Source organism: Tachypleus tridentatus, chromosome 6, assembly GCF_004210375.1.
Source record: "Tachypleus tridentatus isolate NWPU-2018 chromosome 6, ASM421037v1, whole genome shotgun sequence".
Taxonomy (NCBI): Eukaryota; Metazoa; Arthropoda; class Merostomata; order Xiphosura; family Limulidae; genus Tachypleus; species Tachypleus tridentatus.
Genome location: NC_134830.1, coordinates 89,112,055 through 89,132,908, shown reverse-complemented (window position 1 = coordinate 89,132,908; position 20,854 = coordinate 89,112,055). Strand labels below are relative to the sequence as shown.

The window sequence follows — 20,854 nt, the reverse complement described above, 5'->3', positions numbered from 1 at the left end:
ACTTAATTCGATACATACAAATATAATTATTAACTATGTTATATCACTTGAAGAAAGCCATTCACTGTCATTTTACTCTTGTTACCTGTTCACAATAAAATGAGTCCTTTCCTTCAATATATATCTATGTAAGTGTAATATTACAATGCAATGCACTCACTGGTAGACCTGCCAAATCTCAAAAACGTTTTTGTGTTTATACTTCTAAATGTGCTGGAATCCTGTCGATGTGTTGTTTTTCAATATTTATTACAATAGTAGTCAAAAACCCTCCAAGACCACATCAGCAAATGTTATTGGCTAGAGAGAATTAAGGAAAAGTGCAATTATTTATATGTATCTTGTAGAGCACTAAATCACCATTAATAATTACCACTATAAGGATTAATCCTACTGAGACATATGTCGAACCTAATTATTTTTATAGCTTTATACACGTACCATTTCTTTTATTATCCACAATACAAAATGTTATCAATATTGTTGCTTAATTTTCTAAATAAATGGATTTTCCAAAGGAGTGTGAAACTTCACAAGTAGTTTTAACAGCATTTTTAAAGCTTATAACATCAATAACAAAGGCATCATCTGTAGAATCAACATCCACTTCAGTAACGATGAGCTCACCAATACTGGTGTCAGTATCAACATCACAGTGTGTAGAATCAACATCCACTTCAGTAACGATGAGCTCACCAATACTGGTATCAGTATCAACATCACAGTGTGTAGAATCAACATCCACATTAGTAACGATGAGCTCACCAATACTGGTGTCAGTATCAACATCACAGTGTGCAGAATTAACATCCACATTAGTAACGATGAGCTCACCAATACTGATGTCAGTATCAACATCACAGTGTGCAGAATCAACATCCACTTCAGTAACGATGAGCTCACCAATACTGGTGTCTCTATCAACATCACAGTGTGCAGAATTAACATCCACATTAGTAACGATGAGCTCACCAATACTGGTGTCAGTATCAACATCACAGTGTGCAGAATTAACATCCACATTAGTAACGATGAGCTCACCAATACTGATGTCAGTATCAACATCACAGTGTGCAGAATCAACATCCACTTCAGTAACGATGAGCTCACCAATACTGGTGTCAGTATCAACATCACAGTGTGCAGAATTAACATCCACATTAGTAACGATGAGCTCACCAATACTGGTGTCAGTATCAACATCACAGTGTGCAGAATTAACATCCACATTAGTAACGATGAGCTCACCAATACTGGTGTCAGTATCAACATCACAGTGTGCAGAATTAACATCCACTTCAGTAACAATGAGCTCACCAATACTGGTGTCAGTATCAACATCACAGTGTGCAGAATTAACATCCACTTCAGTAACAATGAGCTCACCAATACTGGTGTCAGTATCAACATCACAGTGTGCAGAATCAACATCCACATTAGTAACAAAAACATTTGCAGCATAAAGGACAAACTTTCCAAGAAAATTAGAAACCCTCTTCTCATGGGTTGAATACAGGTCCAAGATGAATGATATAATTTGCATGTATGTTTGTGGGCCATGCAGAGTAATCACTTACTTCCATCACAGCATTCCTCAGTTTCCACATATCCATGGGTAATAGGATGGAATGATTTTAGAAAGGCCAAAAATGGTCTACCAAAGAATAACAGAAATCAGAGTTATAGAGAATGAAAAAAATATATACTGAAATATGAAATGTAAATGCAAAGTATGTAAGCAGCAAAGAAATTGAAAGACAGAAGACAAATAGGAAAGCCCTTGAGATGATTTTTATGTTATTATATATTTGGTAGAGCAAGGTTTGGCATACTGTGGCTCATTGTTGAATCTGGTATCAAAGCACAATCCCTAGTTTAATACATATTTTATTTCATATGCCTATAATAAACACTGTACTTCGGTCTCACAGAATGAAATCATGGAACTCATAGCTCATAATGTACTCCACAATGTTATGAAAGCTGTTAACAACAACAATTTTCTTAGCATTATTTGTGATGAAATTTATGACTGTCCATATCAGGAGCAATTAAGCTGATGTGTGTGAAGTCTGTCAATAATGATTTAAATTTACATGAGAAATGGACATCATTCTCTATTTTCAGTAATGAGACAGCTGAAAATATTACAAGTACAATCAAACAAGGACTATTATCATATGGAATAGATATTAATCAAGTTGGTGAGCAGTTATAATGGAGCAAAAACAGTGAAAGGTAAAAAAATTGGAGTAACAACGGAAATTTTTAATGAACATTCAGAATACATCTTCAGCTACTTTTCTGGTGATGGGCTGAAATTGATAGTCCAAGATACTGTAAGGACTATTATATATTTAAAAATGGCTGATATGGGTAGAAAAAGCACTAGTAGAGGAGCGAACAATGTTTCAACCTTCTTCGTCAGGTTCATGATACTGTAAGTATTGTTCTGGTGACGGGCTGAAATTGATAGTCCAAGATACTGTAAGGACTATTATATATTTAAAAATGGCTGATATGGGTAGAAAAAGCACTAGTAGAGGAGCGAACAATGTTTCAACCTTCTTCGTCAGGTTCATGATACTGTAAGTATTGTTCTGGTGACGGACTGAACTTGATAGTCCAAGATACTGTAAGTACTGTTCTGGTGATGGACTGAACTTGATAGTCCAAGATACTGTAAGTACTGTTCTGGTGATGAACTGAACTTGATAGTACTGTAAGTAATGTTCTGGTGTCAGACTGAACTTGATAGTCCAAGATGCTGCAAGTTCTCATTTGTACTTGGTGGAATTACAGGAAGTTGTATGACAGGTGATCACATTTATTAAATATTTCCCTCTAAAAAGGTATCATGTGAAGCCCTTACAATGAAACATGTTTCTTCTGCCACTTTGTGACCTCTGTATTCAACACACTGGGTTTTATAAAAATATGCTGTGATGTCATTTGTAGCTTAATACAGTAGTTCGTTGGATTGGCTAGAGGAAACTGCAATGATACTGCTTTACCATCAAATGTGCATGTGCAAGCTCAAGGGTTTATTAATAGCATGCAGTAATTTAGAGTGTTTCTTTGGTCTGAAAATATTGGAAAAGATATTTACAATAACTCAGCCAGTGCACATTCTACCTCAAGCAGTTTGTCCACTAAGAATTAAAAGCATGGCTTCTCTTCTGCAAGATGCTAGCAATGTAACACAGTTTTACAAATGTTTCCTCTGTTTCTAATTTTATAATCACTGAAGAGCCTGCACTGCATAGAGGTGCAAATATTGCACTAACTGTAGATGCTGAATTTGAGAGTATATACAAATAAACATTAGTAGCTGCTGTTTAATCAGTTACAGTGAGAAATCCTACAGATGATTTATATAACCTAGTAGTGATTGAGAAATTTCTATGCAAACAATCTGCAACTTATATTAAGGAAACATGTGACATTTATCAAGATGACCTGGTGCCATTAAAGTCAAAGGACTGTGTGAAATGTTGAACTGCATAGTGTCATTGAGAAGAATTTTCCATATTCATCAAAGATTTTCATACATTATTTTTGTGAAGCAATGCACAAAATTCCTGTGCTTAAGGATATTTGTCCATTAGTTTCACCCTACTCAATATCTATATAGTAACTAGATGTACTGCATAAAAGATTGTTTTCTTTCCTAAGAAAACTGAAAAGTTGCTTGCTCCTAATCTCATCACATTTTTGCTTTAATCATCTTGCTTGTCTGTATATCATGAAGAACAATGTGAATAAATTGGATTTGCCAAAAGTTATTAATGAATTTATTAATTACAATACAACTCATCTAAATATGTTTTCTTCTTTAACAAAAGTTCAGTACGTATAAAATATTTGTTCAGTTGATTTCCCAACTGGGTCACCACATCTAACACTGACTTTCTTAAGGTAGCCAAATACCTCATCATCTAATTAGTGATGCACATGAATGGGTTAACGAGATTCCCACTGTCCCTATCTTTTATCTAGCTAAACCACAGCCAAGAGAATTGGCTTGGATACATTTTAAATTTACTTAATAGTTTTAGTTTGGCCTGGAGGATGGAACAGCCAAGATGGAGCAGCAGGTCCCTTGTTGTCCCTAAACATTATGATATGTTACAAATAAGATTCTGCTACATCATTATCTCTACTGATCAATTCCTATTATATACCCTAGTTAATCCACATATACAAAAACCTGCAGACACTGTTATCAAAAAGGAAAGAAAAATCAAGCTCTAACTGACATCAAGTACTTACATCAGCCTCAAATGTGTGGAAATAAGATTGTGGTGTTTTGTAGGCAAACTCCAAGTAAAGTTCCTGTTGCCAAGCTCCTTGTTTTTTCTAAATAAATAAATTTCATTTTTTAAAATGACCCATCATATGTGTATCAATTTTAAGAGAGATATAGATGATAATAGGGCACAATATTAACTTAGTTTTGTTTGCTTCAGAGTCAATATTCATGGGGCTTTCTACTTTGTCCACTGTGGAAAATCAAATCCCAGATTGTAAGTCAGTGGACTTACTGATGTCTCACTGGGGAAGTAAGTTTAGATAAAACATACTTGAAAAATATAGAATTGTGCATATTCATGTCAATATACAAGTCTTCTTTTTTTCTTTGTTACAATTTACTTCTATGTTAGTTTGTTACAGATTTATGGAATACTTTATCATACAGTGGCATGTATTCTGCAAGTTCATTTTGTTTAACCTTTTGTTTGAAATATAAAATGACTTAAATGGCTGCAATTATTCATAATTTTAATTGACTGATTACTTTGATGAATAAAGTAACTAAACTAACTTTTACAAATTAAAAGTTTCACTTACATCCATATCATATACTCTGATGAAATATGATCTTCTTGAGTTGTCCTTCACCAAACAAGCAATTCCACAACAGTGTTTTAACCACTGACAGTGCTCTGGTGGATCAGACAAATACACTTGGACAACAGCTGTTGCCAGAGACTGTTGAAAATTGTAAACAAATCATATGTTTCTCATAAGCACTAGATGTGTTCATCAGTATATAATTTATTGACTTGTAACAAGTACTTAACAAGCAAAAATCATAGGTAATCACTTCATTACTACATCTCTATTTATGTCCAATAAATTAAGCAACCACAAATACAGGTATATATAGACACCACACACCTATAGAACTGCACATATCTTATCAAACACTAAAGCCTTTTGTCATGAGTAGGAATATCATCAGATTTTTATGATGACATTCAAAACTACCTTTAAAGCTGTATTCTCACTTTAGACCTGCCATAAAATGCAAAACATTTTACAATATTGTATGAACATAATATTAGCATACACCTTCTGAGTTATGAAACGAATCAAATAACCTAGTTTCTTTTTGTTTTTTTAACCTTTAGTTAATATGCATTAATATGAATAAATTACAGTTGCTTGTAAATATGCCTGGAGATAGGCAGTGGCTATCCCTTCCCTGCTAACCTTTTACTGTACACAATATGTGTTTCAATCCAATTTCCCTCACACTTAACTGTGGATTTGTTGTCATTAAGTTAGTGATAAAAAATGTTAAAGAAAAATCAAAACATTTTTATCTATTTAGATTTTTCTTTGAAGTTATGGAAAACACTTTTTCAATACCACTTGAAGTTACATTATCCTATAGTATAATAATAGTAAAATATAGGAAATCTTATACATCTCTTGTCTAAGTTTGAATAATGCTTATATCCTCTATAACAAGTCAAAAAACTTCAGCAGTTCCATACATTACTGAAATTACCAATCCTACAGCTAAAGGATACACCTAGTCTAAATCTAAACAGTTCCAGATTTGTATGAGTAAGAAGTTACAACTATATAACTTGGAAAAATGAATGTAATTAGTAATAGTATTAGTAATATACTGTCAATAAACTCATGCACAGAGTTAATTCATTAACAAACCACATACTCTACAACCTTTTCCAAGAAGAGTGAAGACTAGCCTATTTTCTTCTGGTGATAATAGCAAAGAAGATTCATTTTTCTGTTGACAATTCTTTTTGGGTTGTGATATCATTTTGTTAGTTTTCAGTTAAACGTACAGACTGCTAATTTCAAACCCTTGAGGCTTTACAAAGTACATTAATTTAGTTACTAAATAATATGGTGCAACTATTTGTCCAAAACACTTTTAATAACAATTTATAATTAAATAGTTTTCACTTCACTTAAATGGTCAATTTTAACCACTTAAAATTTAGCAAAATTCACTCAATTCTTAGAAATTTATTAGCTAATGTTAACAGTTACTCAGTTATTTTAGTTATCATTAAATTAACCCAGTAGCTATTGTTGCTGGACCTTTTCTTATCATACTTCCTTCACTTGATCCTCCCACTTTTTATCTATTTAAAACAAAATAAACTGGGTTATACAGAAGATAAGCCCTAAATGAAAATGATTATGAAAGTTCTCAGAGCATTGTGGATTGATTTTCAACAAAAGAAGTTTAATTATTACGTCATATTATACAAAATTGCATGAGCTGTCGGAGAGACGGTCTTTCACTCGTGTGTACAAAAATGTCAATAAAACGTGTGAAATTTAATCTTTAAAAAAATAACATTTAGACACTTAACTGAGACTCGACTATATGCACACACACATACGATGTGACGATGACTGGAAGGAAAGATACCAAACTACCACTGTACATGCTCTAGCTGTGTGATCTGCTTCCTGAGGACTCGGCCTGGCATGGCCAAGCGCGTAAGGCGTGCGACTCGTAATCCGAGGGTCGTGGGTTCGCGCCCGCGTCGCGCTAAACATTCTCGCCCTCCCAGCCGTGGGGGTGTATAATGTTACGGCCAATCGTTGGTAAAAGAGTAGCCCAAGAGTTGGCGGTGGGTGGTGACGACTAGCTTCCTTCCCTCTAGTCTTACACTGCTAAATTAGGGACGGCTAGCACAGATAGCCCTCGCGTAGCTTTGTGCGAAATTCCAAAAAAAACAAAACAAACAAATCCTAAGGACTCATGCATACTGATGCCGACAGTAAATGCTTAAATACTTCTTTTGTTTTTAATAGTGTGTTAATAACTCAATTCTAGTATAATGAGAAGCATGAACACTGGAAATCCACTAAATGTATAGACGACATTATCATCACTTAAAAAAAAATTGACCATTTCTTGTTTAATTCTTTCTGTCAGCATTGTTTATCTGAATCTATTTCGTTTTATTGCATTTTGTATTTTTATGACTGTTTGTCAGAGTTGCTAAGTTTGAACTACTAGCCAGAAGGAAAGTAACCGTCAGTAGTCATATATCGCCCAAGAAAGGAAACTGACTGTCTTTCTTATACCGCACTATAGCTTAAAGTACGTGAAATATTTTGTGTTATTGCATGACGTTCAACTTTATTCGCTAGTGTCGAAATTTATCTGATCGCTGCAACCTTACCGTCAGTACCTATATATAAAAAAGATTGATTGTTCGGGATATGCGCTCAAAGTTACGCAAACCTTATCTGCGATAGCTGTCCCTACTTTAGAAATGATAAACTAAAGATTAGGCATCTTATCAAACAGTACCCATTGTTAACTACTGGAAAACTCACTCACTGTCACAAAATGCAGACCGCGAGTTTGTGTCAACTAACGTAAATCACAGGACCTCGAATGACACTTTAGTATGAGAAACTCCATTGTTTTGCCAAGCATCTCTACATACTTAGGAACATTTCGCTCGACAACACATCGTACGAGATAAATAATCTTACTATATATAATGTTCATAATGTGTACATATGTAGCTGTGTACGTAACTGAAACAATAAACATAATGTGGTCCTATCTCTTGAGTAGCACCACAAACGAAAATTCATAAAAAAACCACACTTTAGGAAGTTTAGGTATTGAAGATTGAATAATTAAAAAAAAACTGCTTACGGTATATGCAGCAATCATTTCTTTATAACAGAACAAAAATTTTAAAATTATCCTCACAACCAGAACACAACTTTCATTAGAACTATATACGAGAGTTTGGTTATATCTTTATTGATGTAATTTGTAATCATATTACCAAAAATGGAGTACCGTTTTCAATATATATAAATATTACAATTTATCACGGGAACACTCTTCCCGTGCAATACTGTCCAAAAAAATGTTTTTTTATAAAATGTTCACTTTCTGTAACTGTTTTAATGAGATGTGACTAGTACGTTCAGTAATTACTTGTACAAACAGCTGGTGTTTACTAGTAATAATAGTACACACAAACACGAGTCATGAAAAACAATTGTCAGAGCGAAAATTTATCTCTGAAAGTTTCAGTGATTTGCTACTCAAAGATAAATAATGCGGCACAAATAAAATCTACTGAAATTTTAGTCTAACTGACTTTTTTATTCAGAAAAAATTATTGCGCTAGCCGTCTCTAATTTAGCAGTGTAAGTCTAAAGGCAGCTAGTCATCACCACTCACCGCCAACTCTTGGGATACTCTTTTACCAGCGAATAGTAAGATTGACCGTCACTTTATAAAGCCCCCACTAGCACGTTTGGTACGGACAGTGAACCATATGTTTAGCCCCAGAAAAAATACACCCCCACACACATTTACAAAGGATTTGAAATTGACCATGTTGTGTGTATGTTTTTTTATATAGAAAAGCCACATCGAAGTATTTCCTTTGTCCATCGAAAGAAACCAAATCTACATTTTAAAGTCTAAATCCGTACACATACTGCTGTTACACCGACGGAATCGTATAAAGACAAGGTGAAGGAACCTGATGAGCTCAAATTATTTTGAAAACTTTATGAAATTAAAATTTCACTGCTATTTCTTAGCAGTTCAACCGTTTATCGAAATTTAATGTGACACAATAAATTGTACTTATGTGTTGATATAATTCGTGTTATCTCGTGGTTTCAAACCTGGCTCGTATCTTCTGAAGTCTAGAGTTCCCGCCACAATAAAATTACAGAATTCTGAAGCATTATATTATGTTTTGCTCCCTACTTCATAGAAGCTAAACTTAACCATCAACTATTTTCTCACCCTTAGAGTTTATGGGAGAACATATCACACTTTAAAGTTATTATTATGAGCTTAGGTTACCTACAAAAGTCCTCATTTCAATTAATAACAAGTCGTGTAAACATATTTTCCACATTGTGTCATTATGGTTTACCTTTATAATATAACTTTATGATGCCATCTTTCGTCTCGTTAATTCAATAAATACTAATAAATGTCTACCTAAAGTCTGTAAAGCAAATACTAACAACTTAAGTAAGACACAACATAATTATTGCATACTGATATTAACTAATTAAACCTATATAGATGCTAATTTAATATCGCATTTCTTTTGTAACTATGAACGTTAAACATCTTATATACACTGCGAACCGTGTTCCCTATCAGAACGTCCATCTATCTCTGGTTTGAAAAGCTCAACATTCTCGTTCGAAATGATGGAATAACAATTGTTGTTGTTGTTTTGAATTAAGCACAAAGCTACAAAATGGGCTATCTGTGCTCTGCTCACCACAGGTATCGAAACCCGGTTTGTAGCTTTGAAAGACCGCAGACATACCGCTAAGCCACTGGAGAGTGAAATAACAGACACCAATAAAATCGATATCAAATTTTTCTTCACAAACAGAATATTGTACACTATCACTTACTTTTAAAATATGAGGTGAATTAAAAAATAAAAATAAATATTTACCGTATGTTATTGTTGGTCGACTCTTAGCATGACTGAAATGCTCATCGATTACGTTTTGTGGTGGGTGGTGTAGGTAACTTTGAATTTTGGTTCTGAGTGAAACCAAAAGTGCAACAGAATTAACCTGTTAAAGACCACGAAATAATTTAAACTTACAAATCAACTTACACTTTTGCCGTCACTGGGGTGGGTAGATTTGTTTGTAGAGCTATATATTTAACTCAATTAACAGTATTTTAATCAATTTGTTTTGAGCTTCATCTTACTCTTGCTGCCAATCACTGAAGGTGTCACTTCCAACGTCTGTATGAGCTCTTTTGACATTTTGTCTCAGAAGAAATACTATGGAAACACCCTTATTGTTTTTCCTTTGGCCTGTCCATGATTCAGTGACTACATTTATTGAGCCAAAACAGAATACCAGCCCTTAGATCTTGCATGTACAAAGTTGGCATGTTGTAGTGGACAGTGAAGTGGAGACTGTTTGTGCACAAATGCATACACGACCTGTCTGGAGTATTGAAGATGTTGCTGGAGATGATCTAGCACTCAATGTTTGCACTATGTGAATAAGCTGTAAAAATGCGAACAGGTATAATGTTTACTGTGCTTAAATTCAACACACACGCATCACAATCTTGAAGAGGTTTCTTGCACTATGTCTTTACGTTGTTTGGAATTTCACTCAAAGCTATACTAGGGCTACCTGCGCTAGCCGTCCCTGATTTAGTAGTGTAAGACTAGAAGGAAGGTAGCTAATAATCACCAGCGTTATAATGTTACGGTCAATCCCACTATTCGTTGGTAAAAGAGTAGTCCAAAATTCAAAACAAACAAACAAACTTTTGAAAGATAATATAACGTTTCATCTGTATATATATATGTTTTATTTAATATTTAATCTTTATAAATGCAACAATTTGGTAACATTATTTTTTCCTTCCTTCTCTCTTTCTATGGGATGAAGCATTAAGTTTGTCTCCTTCTATTTACTCTTTTGTTGCTGTTTTTTTTTACTTTTGTTAAATTACATTCTTTATGAATACACATTTAAGACCAATCTTAATAAAACCAACGTATTTAATGGAAAACCACTCATTGTTTCCGATACTTTTTATTTAATTTTCTTATTTTATTTAAACTCTTTAACACTTTTTAATTCATAGTTTTACAAACATATTAAGTATCAAAATACGAATAGTAAAAAGAGGTTTCAAATTCAATTCCTTTATTATATAATAATACAAGCGTTATATAATATACAAGTTGAAATTAGAATGAACAACTAAAGTATTCTCAATGTTTTCAAGCAATAAACTGTTTCTTTGAAGACATAAATAATTCTAAAAATATAAAATAATATTTCTACACTGACTTGTATCACTAGAACATTACACACAATTACAGTCAGTTTGTACAAGTGTTCGTGCTCTATCTTCATTGCCTTCCACTATGAAGTTAGACTGCTGTCTGCTGGATTTATTTCAGTATTCGCAAAGTCGTTCAGAGTCGAAGCAACATCCTTTTTTGGAGTAATCGAGGTTTTCTTGTTTTATGCAGCTACCTTAAGCATCTTTCTCAACTCTTCCTCTGATGTCCTGGATGCCATCTGCTCTTCAGATTCCAAAGTTACTCGAAGTTGAAGTTTGGGATTCATTGCATATAATTTCTTATTAATATATATGTAAAAACGGCTGGTATGGGTTGAGAACGTTTTTTATGAAGAGGAGCGAATGTGATATCAATTTTCAGTGAAAACATTCTGTTCTGCAGCGCTTCACTTATTTGTTTCACAATTTTTGTAGCTTTCTCACCAACTAAAGTCGAACTTTTCTTTCAATCCATTGTTGTGTCAAGTGCCTTTTAAATTTGATCGAATATTTTACATAAACCACTGTCCTATACTGCAAACAAAGGTTTCTTATCTAGGGTAACCATCTCAATCATAGCATTATTAAACGTTTTTATGCCCACTGGAATATTTAATGTTGAACAAAAACTTGCGAATGTTTTTGTGCGCTTGGTATCGCTGTGGTATCTTTTCATCTTGCGGAAGTGATATTGTCATTGCAGATGAGCGCTGAAGGGACTATTTATAACCCGTGATGACGAGAAAACCTTCTTGTTGTTCGCTCCTCTACATAGAGCTTTCTCTATCCATACCAGCCGTTTTTACACACACACATATATAACATGGTGCGCAGTTTTTAATAATTCGTTCGGATATGGGTGGACCTTAGTGACGTCAAGTGCGTCCCTTAATTAGGCCCAATTGGCTCAGTCCACAAAATTCCCCTTGATATGTTATGGCCTATTTGCGTCATATTATACTATAAAAATGTTAAAGAGGAAAATATTTTAATTATCAATCGTTCTCTAAGAAGACAAAAGAAATATCCAACATGCCAAGTAATTGTGCTGCGTATTGATGTTTCAACTACAAGAAAAAAACAAGCGAAAACGGACATTTGTTGCTATCGGTTCCTAATGGAAAATAAATAAAATTGCAATGGATTCACTTATGTTGGCGTAGGGACCATATCAACACCTATAACGCTCTCAGCATTTGACAAAGAACTATTATGCTGACGATATGAAGTCGTGTTTTTTGGAGATCTCAAATCAAGGTAATAAAATGCGATTGAAGTAGAATGTAGTGCCATCTCTATTCTTATACAAATCTATGTTGATGTTAAGTTTAAACATATTTGTTGAATTAATAAACAACTTCATGAACATTTTCTGTAAACATTCTATATAATATAACATGTCAAAACTAGCCACTTTTGCATTTCTGATATCTAGTGGACTTCTTCAAGAAATCAGATATCAATAAAACATCGACAAAGATTTGCTGAACACTGTAAATAAAGCAATAATGAAATTACCGAATAAATACACTGATACTGACATGGAATAAAGCCGACAGAGAAGCTCTTTCGTGATATGTGACAACTGTGATATACATGGTATCATATGAATGTATTGATGAAAAGTGCTAAAAAATGAGTAATACTGTTGTTACTGTTGAATTATGCAATCATTATTTGCATAAAATTATTTCAATTTTTGTTTATATTGATTACCTTCTGTTCTATAATGTTACTTAGTAATTTCGTAAGTATTTAATTTCTATATAATTTTATCATAAAATTAAATATATATATATACATATACAAACAGTATATGCGTATTTATGTGTTTTACCCCTTCAAATTTACTCTAAAACTGGTTAATCTGAACTAACTTACATCACGATAGCTAAGAAATATATATAAAAAAATCCTTCCTCACACTTATTTATGAAGTGTTATTTATCATCCATTGCGCCCAGCAGTATTGCATCCGAGTTTTAGGAGATCACGCTCTCTAAAGATGATATTTATCATCTGAGTTGCGTTTGACCTTAATATCCTAAAAAAATATATATTTTTTCATACTACTTCATAACTTCTCAAATCTATAGAGAAGGTAATTATTTATAACATACTAAAAATTCATAATTCCATTGACAGGCTATAGTAAAATACATTGCATTAAAGTTGCATCCGGGTTTTAATAGTCCCATTATTTGGAAATTTTCTTTTTCTTTAGATGTTTGTGTGTGTATGTGTTTTGTTTAGCAAAGCCACATCAGGCTATCTGCTGTGTCAACCAATGAGAGTCGAACCCCCTATTTTCGCGTGGTAAGTCCGAAGACTTACCGCCGTTCCAGCTTTTGGTGCTATAAGAATTATTCACATTAATAACAGGTTAATTAATTCAAGATACCAAAGACAGCAAATAAGAACATTCTATAATGACACTGCTGAATTAAAACCTTTTTACCAGAGTCAGAGCTATTAGACTTTGGTCAAAACGAAAGTAGCTGGTGGGTGGCGATGACTAGCTGCCTTCCCTCTAGTTTTAAACTGCTAAATTAGGGACGGTGAGTGCAGATAGCTCTTGTATAGCTTTATGCACAATTCAAAAAACAAACAAACACTCTCCAAGTAGCAGAAGCCTCATTAAGGAATTAAGAACTTTCAGTAATGGAAGGCGAACAGATTTTTATAAGAATACCATTCCCTTACGAGGTATAATACGGTAGGACAGATTAAGAGTTAAGATTAATTAGGTCAATAAGAACATAAGAAAAGATGGGCGATATAAAGGGTACCCGAACACAAATAAAAGGCTCAATATGACCTGAGGATTTCAGTATATCGAGGAAATAACACGTGTGGCGAGTGATCCTCTACAAATGAAAAGTTAGATATTCAAAAGTTTTCTGTGGACAACCGAAGTAAAAACCGATATATTTTGTCGATTCGAGTTCGAATTTCAAATCGATTTTTTCAATGTTTTCTATTCGATTTCTTTTTCTGATTTCGGTTAGTGACAAAGTATTACTTCATCGATTCGAATTCTGTATAGTTTCCAATCCTTGGTGTTTACAAAGTGATAACATATATTTTTGAACGAATTTCACATGCGTATTTTAGACATAAATAATCGAGAAATCCCATAGCAATTCATTTAGTGTAATGTTATTTTTTAACATTACACATAGGTTAAATGTCGTTTTTTATGAAATACCTTGCAAATAAATAAAGTCGAAACTGAAGCCAGTTGTTACGTGATGACACGGTAACGTGCCATCCTGTATATACAGAATATACATTGAGTATATACTCAATGCATTCAAAAGTTCGACAAAAGAAAAAACAACAAAAAAACAGGTAAGGTTATTCTGAATGGAAAAAGCCAATATGTCATCCAGACTTCTTGGTCAAAGATTCTTCTAACCAGATGAGATTTGTAGCGTTTGATCGAGAAATGTGTGTGAAAAGTTCCGGACACAAACTCAAGCATAGTATTTAAGTAGATTTTACTTTTGAAGTGCTGAAAAAAATACTTAAATTCTTAAATAACTGAGATATTAGAAAACAAAATGTTTGAAACAGTGACTTACATAAACTTTTTGTGTTTTTTCTGAACGCAAAACCATACAATGGGTTATCTGTGATTCGCCCATCACAGGTATCGAAATCAGTTTTTGGCGTTATAAGCCACCAGGGAATTCAGGAAATAACATTTGATGCACTCAAACATAACGTTGTTAAACTGGCTTTTGCATTTGTGTTTTATTAGACTAAAGTTATAGGTTAATTTAAATAAAAAAAATAATTACTACCGGACAGGAATAATGCCAAGAACGTAATCAAAAGTTAAGAAAAACCACATAAACGCTGTCGGATTCCTCACAGTCTATATTGTTCAATCTTAACTTCACTTTCGCGGCTTTTATCATTCACGCTTTAATCGCTGCTCTAATTCGACCACTAAGACAGAATAACACAATGTGGGTTCAAATGTTTAAATTCAAGTAACTTCTAATGATAGCATCAAATATGGGCAGAACAATCTTTTTCGACATTTGTTCTGTTCTGAATTTTCTGTTTACAGAGAAAAGACACAAGTCACAACCAAAAAATAATTTATTATCATGATCAATCTGCAATTAGGTCTTTAACCAACGAACGACTATCATTTATACTGGTATGACGCATAATGTTAACGAGACTGAAAACTGAGAGCATTGCCAACTATTCATTGGCTACATTTAAATGTCCGGCAAAAAGTTATTGTTATGCATTTCAAACAAGTAAGCATATATAATTTCAACTAATTTTCTTGTTATTCTATAACATTCTAAATCTCCTGTCATACCAGTCAATTTAAATTTGTTAAATTGATGATGCTTTTCTTTAATTTTATCTCAAACTCTTTGTGAGCCAACCTGGTTTTTACTGGCAGCTACCATTTCTTTTCGTAATAAATATGTTTAAAATGAATACTTAAAAATTTACCTTTTCCACAATTGGTCAGTGTCTTCAAATAACTCAGTTGTCATTTATCGAGAATTTTATAACAATAAAAAACCCTTCATTTTCAATTTTATTTCAAAAATTTTAAAAATATTTTAAGATTTCTAAATAGAGCTAAAAATTATGCTCATACAAGTCTTATGTGGTTAGTGGTATTTAAGGTCAAAGCTCTTAGGTTTAAGATAAACCACATGATGATTTTTCAGAATACTTAAACCTATTTTAATCAGTTGAATAAAGAGATACAATACTATACTAATGTACTTTCTTGTGTGATCTAAATGATTATTTATTCTGTTGTCAGCCTACTGATGGACTGCTACTGATCTGAACAGCAGTTGTGAAGGTTGGTTGGTTGATTTAGTGTTTTATGGCACAAAGCAGCTAAACTATCTGCGCCAAATGTCCGGTAAAAAGGTAAAAGTAAATTCAGTAAAATTCATAAAAGGAAATTAAGGTAGAAAAAACAAAGTTAAAACATAAATAAATAGTACAAAACCAATGTTTACATTTAGTCTACAACGTCAATAGAAAAACTACAGTAATTTAAGCTGTAAAGGACTTTCTGTAGCGTGACTGTAATAATCATAACTCGCCAGAAAGACTAACATGTAAGTTTGTTTGTTTTTGAATTTCGCACAAAGCTACTCGAGGGCTATCTGTGCTAGCCGTCCCTAATTTAGAAGTGTAAGATTAGAAGGAAGGCAGCTAGTCATCACCACCCACCGCCAACTCTTGGGTTACTCTTTTACCAACGAATAGTAGGATTGACTGTCACATTATAACGCCCCCACGGCTGGGAGGGCGAGCACGTTTGGCGCGACTCGGGCGCGAACCCACGACTCTCAGATTACAAAGTGCACGCCTTAACGAGCTAGGCCATGCCAGGTCTTTCTAGTTTCAAATTAAACTAGATGAACTGTGATTTTTAAAAGTGAACCACATTAAAATGGTGTAAAGTATATATTAAAAAACGTAAATGGCATTAAAAAAGATTAATGGCCATTATAAAACTCAAAACTTTATCAAGGTGGACAGTGTCACCATCACGAATAACACTGTCCAATGTTACAGACAAATCCTGGGACAAAACATGTTTAAAATAGTGCCGTCGTTGAGAGTCGTAACGTTACGATGGCAGAAAAGTAAAATGTGGCTTACAGTGATTTGAGTGTTACATAAACTACACACTGGTGCGTCAGTTCCAGATAAAAGAAAACGATGAGTTAAAAAACTGTGACCAATGCGTAGTCTAGTTAGAACAACTTCCTCCTTCCGATTCTTACGGTAACAAGACGGCCAAACTCCAATATGGGGTTTTATTTGGCAGAGCTTGTTTTCACGTTGCTCAAGTCGATTGTCGACTGGCAGGGAGCCGAGCCTTGAATACAGGACCATAGTCCATGTATGGAACAGGCACAGCAGTGAGAGTGTCAGAGCTGACAGATTTAGCTGCGGTGTCGGCAAGCTCATTCCCGCGAATACCAACGTGGCCAAGTATCCAGAAAAACAGGATAGAAGTAGATGTTAAAGATAAATGGGCTAGTCGGTTTTGAATATCGGCAAGATCAGGGTGTGAACCAACGTGAAGTGATTTCAGGGCCAGAAGAGAACTAAGCAAGTCAGTATAAATCGTGCAATTCGAGTACTGCTTAGCTTCTATGTGATCCAGGGCAAGAGAAATGGCATACAGTTCAGCAGTGAACACAGGAGCTGTAGAGGGGATTCTGCGTGGAACCACCGAACCACAACAAACCATGGCAGAGCCCACACAGACACCTGATTTCGAACCGTCTGTATAAAAAGGAATGGAAGGATGGTTCGAAAGATGTTCAGCAAACAGCAGACAGTATTTCCAATCAGGAGTGTCCACTTTTCTCAGATTACTTAAAGTTAGGTCACAATTGGGGACTGAAAGAAGCCATGGTGGGATGGGCTGACCAGTGGATACAGCAATGTTACCCAATTCACCTAACTGCACCTGGATAAAAAGGCCAAAAGGAGCAATGGCAGACTGTCTGGTCTGAAAAAGCATGGCCCATCAAGGAAGGAAAACACAACCCCAGGTGGAGTGCTTTGGCAAGGAACGAAGTTTCAAAGCATATAGTAATGACAGTTACAAACGGCAGAGGTGCAAAGAAGGTTCATGAGACTCTATATATAAGTTCTGAACTGGGGATGTGCAGAAAGTCCCAGTGCAAAGCTCAAGTTCTTGATGATGAATAGGGTCTAGCATAGGGACACGAAGGATGTTCAGTACTCTTGCACATTTGACCTGTAGCTGCTTGATGTGTAGTATAAAGGTTAGCTTACGATCAAAGATATGCCCCAAGAACTTGGTCTCAGAGACCACAAACAGCACAACTTCACTGATACGGAGTTTAAGATCAGGGTGAATACCCCATTGGCAGCAAAAGTGCACGCAAACGGTTTTAGAGAGAGAGAAGGTAAAGCCATTTGCTGTGGTCTACTTCAGTAAACAATTGAGAGCATTCTGTAGTTGCCGCTCAATATACCTCATGTTCGACGACTGACATGAGATGTGAAAGTTGTCAACATAGAGCCCGTTTGCAACAGCGAGAGGGAGTTGTTCAGTGATGGCATTAACTTTTATACTGAAAAGTGTGACACTTAGAACACAGCCCTGAGGGACTCCAAGTTCCTGTAGAAAAGAAAGGAAAAGTGTCGAACCCACACGAACTCGGAATCTCCTGTCCATTAAAAAAAATTTAATAAAAATGGGCAAATGGCCACATAACCCATATAAATGGAGGTCTCGCAAAATGTCATACCTCCATGTTGTATCATATGTTCTCAATGTCAATGAATATTGATACAAGATGTTGTCCTTTGAGAAAGGCTTCTCTGATTGACGTTTCAAGTCTAATCAGGTGGTCCATGGTGGAGCACTGTCGTTGGAACTCACACTGGGTGGGCGAGAGGAGGTTGTTTGATTCAAGAAACCAAACAAGATGAGCATTAACCATCCTCTCTAAGGTCTTACAGAGACAGCTCGTCAAAGCAATTGGACGGTAGTTTGAAGAAATCTTGGGATCCTTCCCAGGCTTGGAGAAAGGCAGAACAATAGCCTGGCACCAGGCATCAGGGAAAACATTATCCTGTCAGATTTGGTTAAAAACAACCAGGATAGCAAGAGAAGCAGGAGAGAGATGGCGCAGTATCTTATAGTGTATATCATCAGGTCCAACCAATGTACTGCCAGACCAATGAAGGGCCAGTTTGAGTTCTACCAGTGTAAAGGGACAATTATAGTCATATAGACCATCAGCTCGAAAGAAAAGAGGTGATTGCTCTGCCCGAGTTGTGATGGCTAAGAAGGTGGAAGAAGAGGCAGAAGTATTAGATAGGTGGCAAAAGCTTTTACCTAGAGTATCGGTGATGCTCTGGGTATCAGTTACTTCCTGACCATCAGAGAGCAAGATCGAGAGGGGGACAGAGTGATATTGTCCACTGACCTTTCGAATCTTGTCCCAAATGACTTTGGAACTGGTGAAAGAGGATATGCTGGTTGTGAACTTAATCCAAGATTCCTTGGTGGAATTTATATAAGGGGCAGAGATAGGTGTCGAAGTTGATTTTTCAACTTTTATACCATGGAGAGCAAAAGACTTTTCATTTGTTTGGAGAACGATTCTTTAGGAGGCACAAAGAGATCCGTCTGCACTCCACAGTAGCTGTAGAACGAAGTGCAGCAGCATACTTCCTAGATGAGGTGGTGGACAGCAATTTTCCAGCCTCAGGATGGGTAATGTTATGAATCGTTTCTAAATGCTGCACCTCTTTTTCTTCCAACCATTTAGGGCAAGAATGAAAGTAGGATGTGCGAGAGCCATTGCAATTCATCCAATGAGGATCTGTTTCACACTCATAGGCATCATGGTCCTTGCCACTGCAACGAGCACACGTCAAGGAACCACGACATTACCTCTTCAAGTGACCAAACTGTTGACACTGGAAACATTGGAAAGGGTTTGGAATGTATGGCCGTACTCTGCAGTTAAGATAATCTGCCTTGATGGTGGCAGGCAGAAGTGGTGACATAAATGTCAGAATTTATGGTCAGCACCATAATTCCATCTTTGCGAGTGGAGATATGCCTCACTGCAGAAACTTCTTGGGTGGAGAAACCAGCGAGAATTTCCAACTCTGGGATGTTCTTTAAATCCCTCTCAACAATAACTCCTCGTAATGAATTCAAAGTAGCATGAGGTGTAACTTCTATAAGTTTATCCCCAATTGCCTTTGAATGCAACAGGAGTTCACCGTGTTTAAATGTCGATGTCTCCACCAATATGTCACCAGAGCAAAGTTTTTGACTGATTTTGGAAAGCTAGCAAGTCCCTCTAGTCCCTACTGTCTGAAAGGGAATGCAGTATAAGAAAATAAGGTACAGGTGTTACAGATGTTGAAGATTGCTGCTCAGAATCAAGACGTGGTCGTTCACCTAGAGGCTGATTTTTTACTATTTTATTTAATTTTTTTTCAGGGGATCCATAAAAAAAAAAGAATATTTCAGTGCACACTGACCCCACCCACCATGGAGCCCTATGAGAGGATGCATTACAATGTCAAACAAAGACACTGCAGCAACGCCAGGGTTTTGTGAGCACTACACCCAAATACCAGCATCAGATATAATGTCCATAACACCTGTTGAGAACTTCCAACAATGGTACTTGTTTGACCCTAGCCCGAGTGGACCAGCCAACTGACCCAAAGGGACCACCTCAAGGCTGCCCATCTACAGGAATTCAAGGCCAAAGTGGTGTGTTAGGGTTGGACCCCTCAACCATTAGGATCCTCTCCTTCCCTTCACAGGTTGCCACTAACAGCAAACACGTGGGTGGATGTTCAGATCACAGAGGAGGTAAACTCAAAGAACAGAACCTTCCCTGGGAGGTCTCCTCACCATGTACAGGAATCTACACCGAGGGGGATTGCCAAGGAGTTTCTGTACGAAAAAAAAGGTGTCCACTGATGGTCAGCCTGCAGAATTTCAAGCACCATATACTACATATATCATCTACGAAATTAAATTTTACTTTTTTTGTCCAAAGTGTATTTCTAACTTAGAAGACAACACACACAGTTGTAATGGTACTCCTTGCCTGTAACAGCTTTTATTTGCAAATCGTATAGAAATTCCTGGATTCTTAAACCATCATAAAAATGTTAGTTACTATTGAAAACATTTTTTATTTTAGTCATTTATAAAATGCA

At 35.5% G+C, this 20,854-nt stretch overlaps 1 protein-coding gene across 3 annotated transcripts in view; it reads right to left on the bottom strand.

Annotated features, from left to right (window-relative positions):
- The window catches only part of LOC143252996 (uncharacterized), a 38,805-nt gene extending 32,019 nt beyond the window's left edge, over positions 1 to 6,786 (bottom strand). The window contains exons 1-3 of one of the 3 annotated variants that reach the window (XM_076506019.1): positions 6,639 to 6,786; positions 4,852 to 4,992; positions 4,273 to 4,359 (exon numbers count right to left, since the gene is read on the bottom strand). In XM_076506019.1, the coding sequence (XP_076362134.1) occupies positions 4,273 to 4,359; positions 4,852 to 4,857 (93 nt within the window). In that variant the 5' untranslated portion in view covers positions 4,858 to 4,992; positions 6,639 to 6,786. Of the gene's footprint in view, positions 1 to 4,272; positions 4,360 to 4,851; positions 4,993 to 5,968; positions 6,323 to 6,638 lie in introns of those variants that run through there. The other 2 variants (XM_076506017.1, XM_076506018.1) reach the window with 2 other exon arrangements.
- Positions 6,787 to 20,854: the final 14,068 nt, after the last annotated feature.